At 34.1% G+C, this 11578-nt stretch overlaps 2 protein-coding genes across 2 annotated transcripts; one reads left to right on the top strand and one right to left on the bottom strand.

Moving 5' to 3' along the window:
* Positions 1-1103: 1103 nt before the first annotated feature.
* LOC132749693 (aldo-keto reductase family 1 member B7-like) lies at positions 1104-6220 on the top strand. The gene is made up of 10 exons (XM_060739549.1): positions 1104-1273; positions 1824-1991; positions 2317-2433; positions 2915-3004; positions 3296-3412; positions 3702-3808; positions 4463-4544; positions 4986-5069; positions 5360-5442; positions 6080-6220. Exons 1-10 carry the CDS (start codon positions 1187-1189, stop codon positions 6120-6122), a joined length of 978 nt encoding a protein of 325 aa, XP_060595532.1. The 5' UTR covers positions 1104-1186; the 3' UTR covers positions 6123-6220.
* A 135-nt stretch (positions 6221-6355) lies between these two features.
* On the bottom strand, positions 6356-10857 carry LOC132749692 (uncharacterized). The gene is made up of 3 exons (XM_060739548.1): positions 10700-10857; positions 8159-10292; positions 6356-7754 (listed from the first exon to the last, which is right to left on the bottom strand). The coding sequence occupies exons 1-3, from the start codon at positions 10770-10772 to the stop codon at positions 7706-7708; spliced, it is 2256 nt and encodes a 751-aa protein (XP_060595531.1). The 5' UTR covers positions 10773-10857; the 3' UTR covers positions 6356-7705.
* Between the last annotated feature and the right edge of the window lie 721 nt (positions 10858-11578).

The following is an 11578-nucleotide window of genomic DNA, read 5'->3' as shown; positions in this document are numbered from 1 at the left end:
TAACTGATTTAGAGAGTTACTGTGACGTAAATAATAGAGTGTACAATGACGTTAATCTGTTTACAGCTGAGAAAGGGTGAACAATGACGTAAAACTATCTACAGGGTATTGGTCCTGCTTTACAAAAAAGAAAGAAATTAATCACTATATACGTTGCAATATGATGATCCGAATATTAGTCTGTATGTTTTAGCAACTTACTTATTTGTCAACATTAAATGCGTGTCGTACACACATTGACGCGTGAGCTTGAATTAATACGGGATGAAAAAAGTCGGAATGGTTGACTATAGAAGTCAAATTGTGTTCTAAATAGGGCGGTTGTAGTGTTGTATTGAATTTAGTCAAGTATGCGAAACTTTGCATTTGGTAGTAATAATTTCAGTAAAACAGCAGGCAGTGTCCTATTGATAGAAAAAAAGTTTTAATTATGCAAATGTAAATGACTTTAAACCATGCAAAGGTTTTTTAGTTTATAGTTTCACACTATACGGTGTCTCGAGGTAGTACAGTAAGGTATCATGTGTGTGTCATTATATATCATCTTCCTATACATATCAATTAACGTTTTAACGAACATTATGTCAATTTAATAAAAAATACTAGGTATTACAATGCACAAAACAGGCAATTAACATGAAATGAAACATTTATAATGCTATGCGACAATATATAAAAGCTTATATCGAGAATATAGGTCATAAAACGACACAGTTTTAGAAGGCCTACTTTATATGAGACTGAGATACTTCATCCTTTTATAAGCTTCATTAAGTTTATGCAAACCTAAATTTCTAGCAACGACTGGTATATAGTTTGTTTTCTTTTATTTGTAATCTAGATATCTGAATGATACCGAAACGTATATTATACTTTGTTAATAGTTATAACATAGAACACGCGTCTTTAAAAGGCTTTCATTTCCCTCATTTAATAATTAAACTCAGATGCAAACAAATAAAAGGGGTTAACCTTGCGGTATTCCGTGAATATGTGACCGGGGTATTATCAACTGAACAGATAAAGGTCTGTCGCTGTCTTTATCAAGTGTGACCTTCAAAATAAACACAGATAACTGAAACCACTCCAAGTCTAAATGTATCCAGTAAAGTTGAGATAATAGTGTTTCTCATTTAGTATCATTAAGAAATAGTTATCATTTAGTTGGGATCATTACACGTTAAACATGGATCTTCGGACACTACCACTGACGAACGGGACCGGGTCAATTCCTACAGTAGGACTGGGCACGTTCACCGTGTTTGGTGAAAGGGTATGTACTCATGTATTTAGAGGACATTTCGGAATGTACTCATGTATTTAGCGAACATTTCGGAATGTACTCATGTATTTAGCGAACATTTCGGAATGTACTCATGTATTTAGCAGACATTTCGGAATGTACTCATGTATTTAGAGGACATTTTGAAATGTACTCATGTGTTTAGCGGGACATTCTTTAAACTGTAATTTGTGAAAAAGAATGTACTCGTGTGTTTAGTAGAAGATACCTGTTTTGTGAAATGCATGTTATCATATCTGTAGCGGAACATACTTGTTTTGTAAAACACTGTATATACTTCAGTAATAGCGAAATATTTCTTATACAGTGTTCAACTAATGTTTAGCAGAACATTTCTTATTAGTATAGGATTGTATCATTTTGGTGCTTATATATTTTTGACGGATGAGAGGGAATGTAAACTACATTGTTAATTAAAAAGGTGAAATGAAATTTAATAACATATTACATTTCATAAAACTTTAGGCGAACGCATATTTACTTTAGATAAAATCAATGCTATTTTTGATACATTTGTTAGGGAAAACCCGAAGAAGTTGAGGCAGCTACAAGTGCGGCCGTGGACGCCGGATACCGCCATTTTGATTGCGCTTGGAATTATGGGACACAGGAAGGAATTGGTCGCGCGTTAGAGAAGAAAATTAAAGAAGGTGCCATTGAACGAAAAGATATTTTCATCACAACTAAGGTATGCCTTGCTTTCCTGGACAGTAAAAGTAGCATTTATAATTTTAACCACACAGGGAGTCATTTGCTTTTAAGTTCTAATTCTTCTGTTGTTGTTTTTATATTTATATTCCTTTAATCCTGAATCCACAGCACTAGAGAACACTACTCCAGGTTTAGGCTGTGAAGTATTTTATTAAAAGTATCCATAAATTCAAAATTTGATAAGTAAATAGCCAACTCCTCATAGTGATTACCTCCCTTGGCAGATTGTACTCACAAAGGGCGATTACCGCGTAGAATATTGAGTTAATATATGTAAGAAGGTTTTAATGTTGTTTTTTCAGTTATGGGATACTCACCATAACCCAAAACTTGTGATGGAAGAACTGAAAGACTCACTGAGGACTTTACGAACTGACTATGTCGACATGTTCTTAGTTCATTGGCCAACAGCGCTTAAAGTAAGGCGACTTTTTGTATAACGACGTGATACGTTTTAATTACTAGCTTCCATGTCACTGTATTATTCATATTTTTTCTTAATTAAAACATTATGTCCTTTATTACTTCAAGTATATGAGAGCAAATTTGAAAAAAATCAGTAAAAGTTGGCATGCTTGTATGTCAACAACAGCGCCAATGACGTTCCATTGAATTAATTGGACCTTTGAACTGAGGCACTTCAAGCTGTTCATACTGCTCAATAGTCGGAAAAGAAAATTTAGTGTTTCATCACATTTTTGACATAACTCGGACTAAACTATGTTTCCTATTTAAATAGAAAGTATTGTGTTCGGCTACAAACTGTTCTGGGCCTCTGTAAAGGTCACTGGGGTTATATACAATGTATTTTTCAAATAAAAAGTGTGATAAGCGAAACCGAGGACTATATTTTGTCAGCATTTGTAAAGAAGACACATTATATCATGATTTTCATTGCAGGACCAGGATTTTAGCGCCGACGTCATTGCCCCTAAAGACGAGAATGGAAAGATCCAGTGGGCATGTTACCCGTTAGAAGATGTTTGGAAAGTAAGTGTGTTTCGAATGAATGAATAAATCTACCAAATAATGAACGTTGTTGGAAAGACTGAGTACGTTGTAAAATTAAAAGATATGTTCTAACATTTTCTTAATTGATAAAAGATAAAGGTTATTTCCAATTCTTTTTCAAATTGTACTCTCGATAAGGGGTTTTAATAAATTATAATCAGGTCTACTGTTTGGATGATTTGATTGGTTTGGTTTCTGAACATAGTTTTATATCTCAATTTATTTACAAACCTGTCGTAGTTGATATTATAACAAAATACCGATTTTCAGGAGATGGAAAAATGTCATAGTGCTGGAATGGCTCGAAATATTGGTATCTCGAACTTTAACAGAAAACAAACGGAAAGAATCTTCAAATGTTGTACGATCAAACCTTCAAACATGCAGGTTAGATTATAAAAAATTTAAAATTTCTCACATTTCAGTAGTTAAGTAACTGGATACCAACTAGACAGTGGGCTTGCGTTTCGACCAGGATAAAGTGATCGCGGAGAAATTATGTGAAACACCGCATGATTAAGACTTTTCTATCGTGCTTAATTTTATATAGGCTTCGCGTTTTCTCTTGCAACCATATCGTTCACTCGCATATTATGTATAGCACAGCTCAAAATTACTTTTTGGCACTATTCTTGATACGTAACTTTAAAAGTATAACTTATATTTGTTGTTTTAGATAGAAATATCGCCATATTTTGCAAACGAGCGAATCACGAAGTTTTGCCAGGACAAGGGATTGGTTGTAACAGCCTATGCACCATTGGGGGCTCCATCTAGACCATGGTAAGACTAATATAGATTGTGTGAAACATTTTATTATTTATTCGTACATTGTGCAGTGTATCATAAGAATGTAAGTAAGAACTGATAAAGTCTTAGAAGAGGACAAAGCACATTTATATAACGTGGTTATTTATATAGCAATGTTGTTGTCAAGCCTAAAAGCCAGGAAACAGAAAGTCATAGACAATATATTTACTACGAATTCCTAGAATCGAAAACCTACGTTGCTAGATGAAACTGCACTATTATCTATTATTTTGTTGCTGAATTTTTATACTAGCTATAAATCCCTTTTAATAGACTGCTGGGCAAACCCATTAAAATTCAGAATGTTTAGGGAAAATTCTAGCATTTTATTTAATCTGTTTTGTGCACTAGTGATAGACTGATCAAAACATAACAAAACAAAATCTTCAGTAACTTCTGACCTATTTGGATTATTTACAATTTAAACAAGAATAGAAAAATATTGCAAACAATAAGAGTCCATGCGAAAACGCCGACAGAAAGTCCCTATAGTTAGTAAAATACCTCCTTATACAAGAACAATGATTTTATTGCTCTCCAGATAACAGGTAAAGTGATGTAAGTTTGTTCTTTTTGTATTGGTGATTACTCTGTGATTACATCGCATATCATGTATTTATGTTGTAGGAGGGAGTCGAGCGAACCTAGTCCGTTTGAAGATCCTGTACTTCTTGAAATAGCCAAACAAAAAGGAAAATCGGTTGCACAGGTATAATTTGTACAGATTCTTACACCTGGTTATAAAAATAAGTTATAAATGATCACCATACTTGTCTATTTTAATAGGAAATGCCAATTACAAGATACCGAGTATGCGTCCATTTAAATGTGTGTTCTCTTTATAAAGAACTTTGCCTCCAGATTATTTTTTCTAAGATGGGTGTTTTTTTAGTATAATTTATCATTTATTTAAAGAGAGTGTCTAAATATAAAAGTAAATACGTGTAAAAGAAAGAATTGTATACGAATCCAATGAAAACATGTGTAACGTAACGTCAAAACGCCTCACATGCATTGGCAGTAACTGATAAGGGGAGATGACTGCGTAGGAGATTGGTAAGGGTCGCGTCAGAGTTACACTCCTTAGATATATAACAATTATTCATACATAAATTAAGGACTGTTTGCAACGTTTTTCTTTAAATTTCAGGTCATAATTAGATTTCACCTTCAAAACGGGATTGCCGTGGTTCCAAAGAGCATAACACCGTCTAGAATTCAAGAAAATATCAATGTTGGTTATCCTTGATGCTTACTTGCTATCTAACTTTTATTAGTTTAGACTAGTTTTAACTTATCACTCATTTGGAAATGAATCTTTACATGTATCATTTTGGAATAACGTATGTCTTCAATTATGTCAACGTTTCTTACTACGCGATTAAATTATATGTTTACACATTTATTGATTTTAAGAAAAGTAACATCGAAAAATTCAAAATTATGCGCTAGCCATAAAGGCAACTAAGCGCATGCATCGAATCATTTAATAATCTTTAATGAATTCTTGATCCATATTTTCAGGTTTTTGACTTTGAGTTGTCAGATGATGATATGAAGAAAATAAAGGCTTTAGATCGAAATCTAAGAGTTTACAAGGAACCTATGTAAGTTGATATTGGAAACTTATTCTTCGACAATTTAGCATTACGTACGATCATTACGTCATACAAATAGTGATACTTTTATGCGGACTATTGATATCCCAGCTTGTGTGTATTTTGATAATTAGAACTCTATACGTTGCGCAATTGCATCTTCTTTCCGTCCAACTTTGGATATAATTGAAAATGGCCGAGATGTTGTGATTGTATATTATCGAGTAGGTACAAACATTGTGTCAGGTTGCTTTTAGTACATTCGTATTGCATTCTTAATAATCATATTTTGATGTGCTTATTTGATAAATGTCTGCCTAACACCATTTTACTTTATTTTGTGAGAAGTTTTTGCCCAGGTGGAAAGTTTCTTAAGACCAAACAGAATGATATTTTTATTTCATACAACATTTAAGAAAATAACAAATTTAGGTTTACAAGAAATCCTGCAGTCAAATTATAATCTCTGCTTTATGACAGGGTTAAAAGGTCAGCCCGAGAGGTTAGAAGTCATGAATAACAAAACTTAATTGATGACGATAATTTACGACACAGATTAATATTTGTTAAATTAGAATTCAAAAAATATTCCATGTATTTATTACTTCTTGTATCGTAACATAAACTTTTTCATATTATCTTTCAGATGTATTGGACACCCTGAATATCCGTTTGATGAACCATTTTAAGGAGCATGTATAGATCACAAATCTGCGCGCATGAGAAAAAGTCTTAATACATAGACGCATGCATCTAATCATTTGTAAAATAAACGCATTTATTTTCATTTATTTTAGTTGTTTTCAGTATCATACAAAAGTTTTGATTTTTTTTTGCGTTAAAGAGCAAATGTTGAGAATCTGGATCTTCATAGAAACCCATGATAACTTTGGTCGATAAAAGACAAACTTGAAACATGTGTTTAATTGACACCATACATGTATCACGACTGTCCAGACATTGCTAGTGCATGAATACCCTAGATATCCTCTCCTATTCTAATAAACACAAGCAGGAACATGAAATGAACAATCTTCCGCAAACTACTTGTGATGACATACATTCCGAACATGGAACATTAGCATATTTTACGGAATAAGACAGCACAGCGAAGACGGGCATGTTGTTGAAAACATATCGGATATACATTTAGCATTAATAGCATTTTAATAGCATTTTACCCTTTGGAAATAGTTAATTTTTTAATAAGTAATGTCAGTGCTATACACCAATTCAATTTTTTTTCTTTTCAAGAAATTGGACTGTCACATATTTTTATATACATTAAAATCGTTCTTCCATTAACCTTTGAACCTAAACTAGTACGTTACTGAAGGAAACAAGACCAATAATTACATATAGAGTAGTAAATTTGGCTGTCTTACTCATCGATCTTCATCCAATCATTAACATCAGTTTTTAATATAAATATAAATTTACTGTACTACTAACTTGTCAAATTGTCAATATTTAACTAATTTCCGTGTAATCGGACAGTTTTATGTATAACCAAAGGGCAAATAGCAAATTAATTAATCTCATTTTAAAGTCGATACTCAATACACTAGTTAAAGAATGATAACTTACATTTACTTTGCTCATGTAATATATTCAAGCATGAATTTAACAAATGGTTGTGTTTATTAAGATCGACCAAAAAATAAACAACACTATATGTTATAATTAATCAAAAACGCTAATTTAAATTTGCCGTAGCTTTTGTCCTCGAGGCCTTCTTCAGCAGCATTTATTATTATTGTTATATCATTGTCATTATTATTATTATTATTATTATTTATACATGTATTTAATGCGTAGATTAATCAATAACCTTGTGCACGTGTACTCCACTTTGATACTCCTTGTATGTGGCGTTAGACAATAGTTATATTGGGTTTGTGAATAGCAGGTTCGAAATGTGAAAAGAGAAGCACAAAAATCATGGACACGATTTATAAAATCTGATAGTTCATGATCTCTTAAGAAATCGACCTGTTACAATTAATTTTATAAAACATACTAAAAAAAGTTCACATTTTATAAATACTGCCGTACATTTCATAAAATAGATAACATACAATTATTTTTGTTATAAAACAAAGATTTATTATAAAAAAAATACAATAAATATAGCAAAATAATCTCATGTACAAGTGGATTTCAAACATGTTGTCCGCATAACTTTACACGTCCGATGATGTTCGGCAAACTTTGACAAGCTTCGATCTCGAAAATCTTTCGGTCATTTCCATCTTTTTCCGACAATATTTGACTATCGTTTCCTAACGAACAACTCGTTGAACAAGCTAAAAGACAATATTCTGAAATAAAAATAATATTTTAATCAATTTCTAGACATCGTGCTTTATTATGAATTTTTTTATTCAATAAAACACTTGCAACTTATATAAAGTCACTTTCGAGTCCGTTTCCTGGAACCAACCAAAACTGTTGTCATATGAAGTAGCATGGTCGTAACCCGATTAGGGCTTGAACCCATGATTCACGGGTTGAGAGGCAGACACCTTAACCACTAGGCCAACGCTCCCTTCACTATTCACTATCAGTTTCAGTAAGACTTTTTTATATAACATGTATAGTGCAACGTATTTAGGAAAAGCAAAAATTGGGTACAAAAAATCAATTAGCAATAATGAGGTATCATTTATAGATTATTTATTGATGTTAATGGATGATTGTCGGCACATAATCCAAGATAACTTACCCGTTGGCGTTCATATTCATCGGCGGACCGGACATTGGGTTACACCCGAGTCGCCATGTTGGACATCCTTGGCACGTTCTACCTTGGTACTGATACATAGACTCCTGTCTACAGGTGGCGGGTATAAACATAGCTGGGCACCGTAGAGGAGGACATGTCACTGCCCTAACTGTGTTGATGATTTCATTGACAGGAATCACTCCTTTCAAATCTGTCAGTGATGGCGAATTATTTGGTTTCAAAACGTTTATAGTATTATCTGTAGGATTAAGTTCAGTTGTGGTTTCGACACTGTTACCTCTCTCCATACAACCAGCTTTCCATTTAGGACATTTGAAACATGTTTTGCCGTTGAATTCATACGGGGTCTCCTCTCTGCATTGCTTCGGAATCAATATTTTTGTACATGGTAGAAGCGGGCATTCTACTGCGGGGTTGTTTGGTTCTGATGGAATTGATACTGAACTTTGCGTTGATATAAGAGGTGGTTCAGCAGTTGGGTAATTAACGTCTGGTTTTGGCGGGAGTGGCACACATCCTTCTCGCCACAAAGGACACATGTAGCAGGTTCGACCTTGAAACTGGAAAGGACGTTCAATACGGCACTCTGGTGGAATAAGTATATAAGGACATCCGAACATAGGACAGGACATTTGCTTCATGTTTCCTGTTTGCATTGAAGATTGCGAATTGATAGTTATGCAGCTGGGCTTCTGCTTCGGACAATCGTAACAAGTTTTACCTTCATACTGATAAGGCTGGTCTTCCTTGCACTCGGTAGGAATATAAACCATCGGACATGCCTTTACAGGGCATCGTGTTTCAGTATTTCGTGCTGGGATCTGTGGAAAATTCATGTCCGGATCTACTGTCACAGGAATGCAGCCATCTTTTTGTCTTGGGCAGCCTTGACACATTTTATTCCCGTGTTTAAACAAAGGTGTTTCCAAGCATTCTGGAGGAATAGATAGCGATTGACATTTTAATAATGGACATGCTATTTCCGGAACGTCCATTCTGTCAACTAGTTGAGGAATTATTGGGACGTTTGGTCTTGGTGGAATGATTTGTAAACTGATACATCCTGGTATGATAGATGGACATCCCTCACACATGTTCCCATTTTTATTGTAAAACTCCCTCCTGTAACATTCCCGAGGTACATCAACACGCGTATTACATTCAATAACTGGACATGGTAATCCTGATCTTGTGTTACCTGGAAAATTTGATTCACACGAAGGGCTTCGAGCTGGACATCTAAAACATGTTCTTCCTCGGAAGTTATATGGCTGTTCTATCCGGCATTCGGCAGGTATATTATTATCAATGCACGGGAATTTCGGACATGGAATCGGAGAAAGATCAATCGAGTTACCACCCATTGAATTGATGAATTTCAATCTTTCCTGTTCACGACAGCCCTCTCTCCAGCCTGGACACGCTGTACACATTTGACCTCGATGTTCATATTCTTTTTTCACCTGACATTCATTAGGTATATAGCTGTCGCATATTATTAATGGACAAGAAACTTGAGGGCCTAAATTAATTTTCTGTTTTGAAGATTTATTTTCACAGCCTGGTCTCCAACGAGGACATCCTTTACATGTAAGTCCTTTATGTTGGAAAGTAGGTATGTCCCTACATTCGTCTGGTATAAATTCTAGAGTACAAGCTTGAACAGGACATTGAATATCTGATGCAGACGACATTTCATCAGGGACACATCCGGGCTTATATACTGGGCATTTTTCACAAATCAGTCCTTCGTATTCGAATGTTTCTACATAAGCACAATTCGCTGGAATAATATTTTCAGTACATGTTTTGGTAGGGCATTTTATTTCTGGATCTATGATAATATTTGTCCCATTTGGCAAATTTTTACACGAGTCCATCCATTGGGGGCAGCCAGTACACTTGACTCCATTTTTCACAAGAACAGGGGTATCCCTACAATGTTCTGGTATAAACTCAAGGGTACAGATCATTTCTGGACATGGCGATAATGTCGAGACGTCATTTCCTGTTCCGGTAAATGGAGGTCTTGGCGTCGTTGACGTCCGCGGCGGGTCGATTATTATTGGCTGTTCCGTTGTTGGAATATCTGGAGGCGGAGGTTGTGCAAGTACTGAAAAGTATCAAAACACCTTTTTATTCAATTGTTTTATTCTCAAATTATAAAGTTTAGTTACCCTCTTCAAACGATGATGTTTACCACTTTAAAGTCATTAAAGAAATTAAAATCTAATATACATGTACATTTGTATAAATATTTTTTTCATGTTTTTTATTTATTTATTTTTGTTTTCAAAATTCGGAAGTTTTCTCTATTCGAGCACTTACAAAAGAAAATGACAATTAAATTTCAATATTTTTTGATCGCAGGTTGTAGAAAACATTACCTGAATTACCACACACGCACGTTTATACATGATTTGAGAGGTACTATGGCGAAAACATTTTAAACAAGCTTTTTTAAAGAAAGAGAAATTATAAACAACTATGATTAGATAAATAAATCAAGATATCACTCACCGAAAGAAATAAGCATGATCCATTGAAATATAATCACAATTTTGTGTTTTTCTAAAGAAGATGTAAACCCCATTGCAAGTTGTATTTCACTTGAGTTAACTGTGTGTTTACTGAAATGATTTTTACTTGCTATGTCTACAGTGTCGCCGTTTTATATACTAAAGACATCGCGCGTGTTTACTAATTACCCAAACGTCACGTTCATTTACATAAATGCGTATTGGCCAAGCGTTTTGACGTTGTCCATCAATTTTGACAGGAACGGTCAGTTTTCACTACCGTAAGGTCAGTTTATGACCGGTTGTAAACAGAACGTTTAAATTTCGGTATTTCATTGGTCAGATAAATTTTAAGGAGAAATTTTGTTGTTGTTTTTACTGTTACTCCTTCGATGTTTAAATATTTCATAACGTCATGTTTGTTTGATTCAAATATAGAATTCATGTATTGTTGTTTGAAATATATAAATGAATAATGAAGGTGTGGTTAGACAATACAAGGTGTGTTAAAATACCAAACCACTTACTGACAGTAATGAAGTGATGTCCGTGACCATTTCAGTGGGACGGAATGGTTTAAAGAAAATATTAGCGCATCGTTCATACTTTGCTCTCATTTTGCATAAATCAAATCACTTACAAATCCATTTTACAGTTGCAAGAAATTGTCTTTATTTATTCTATTTTATTTATTCATTCATTCATTCCACGGGGGGGGAATCACGTGACTTTGTATAGTAATACCCACGAGAAAATGGCGACTGCTGAGCCCCGGTAAGTACATTATTATGTTAAATTAAGGTGACAAACGTTTCTTAAATCAAAACAAAACCTAGCGTATCATATGCGCGTTAATTTTCTCCAAATGACAATACAAAGT

Source organism: Ruditapes philippinarum, unplaced genomic scaffold, assembly GCF_026571515.1.
Source record: "Ruditapes philippinarum isolate M1 unplaced genomic scaffold, ASM2657151v2 ctg178_1_1_1_1, whole genome shotgun sequence".
Taxonomy (NCBI): Eukaryota; Metazoa; Mollusca; class Bivalvia; order Venerida; family Veneridae; genus Ruditapes; species Ruditapes philippinarum.
The sequence above is the reverse complement of the archived record's forward strand: the minus strand, read 5'-3'. Positions and strand labels throughout refer to the sequence as shown.

What these genes read in the sequence shown, in the direction of transcription:
- LOC132749693 (XM_060739549.1), top strand. Translation starts at nt 1,187, where the DNA reads ATGGATCTTCGGACACTACCACTGACGAACGGGACCGGGTCAATTCCT. An exon ending in ATATTTTCATCACAACTAAG is followed by an intron (nt 1,992 to 2,316) that starts GTATGCCTTGCT and finishes TTGTTTTTTCAG; the next exon opens with TTATGGGATACTCACCATAA. An exon ending in CGTTAGAAGATGTTTGGAAA is followed by an intron (nt 3,005 to 3,295) that starts GTAAGTGTGTTT and finishes ACCGATTTTCAG; the next exon opens with GAGATGGAAAAATGTCATAG.
- LOC132749692 (XM_060739548.1), bottom strand. Translation starts at nt 10,772, where the DNA reads ATGGGGTTTACATCTTCTTTAGAAAAACACAAAATTGTGATTATATTT. An exon ending in GATCATGCTTATTTCTTTCG is followed by an intron (nt 10,293 to 10,699) that starts GTGAGTGATATC and finishes GATACTTTTCAG; the next exon opens with TACTTGCACAACCTCCGCCT. An exon ending in ATGAATATGAACGCCAACGG is followed by an intron (nt 7,755 to 8,158) that starts GTAAGTTATCTT and finishes TTTTTATTTCAG; the next exon opens with AATATTGTCTTTTAGCTTGT.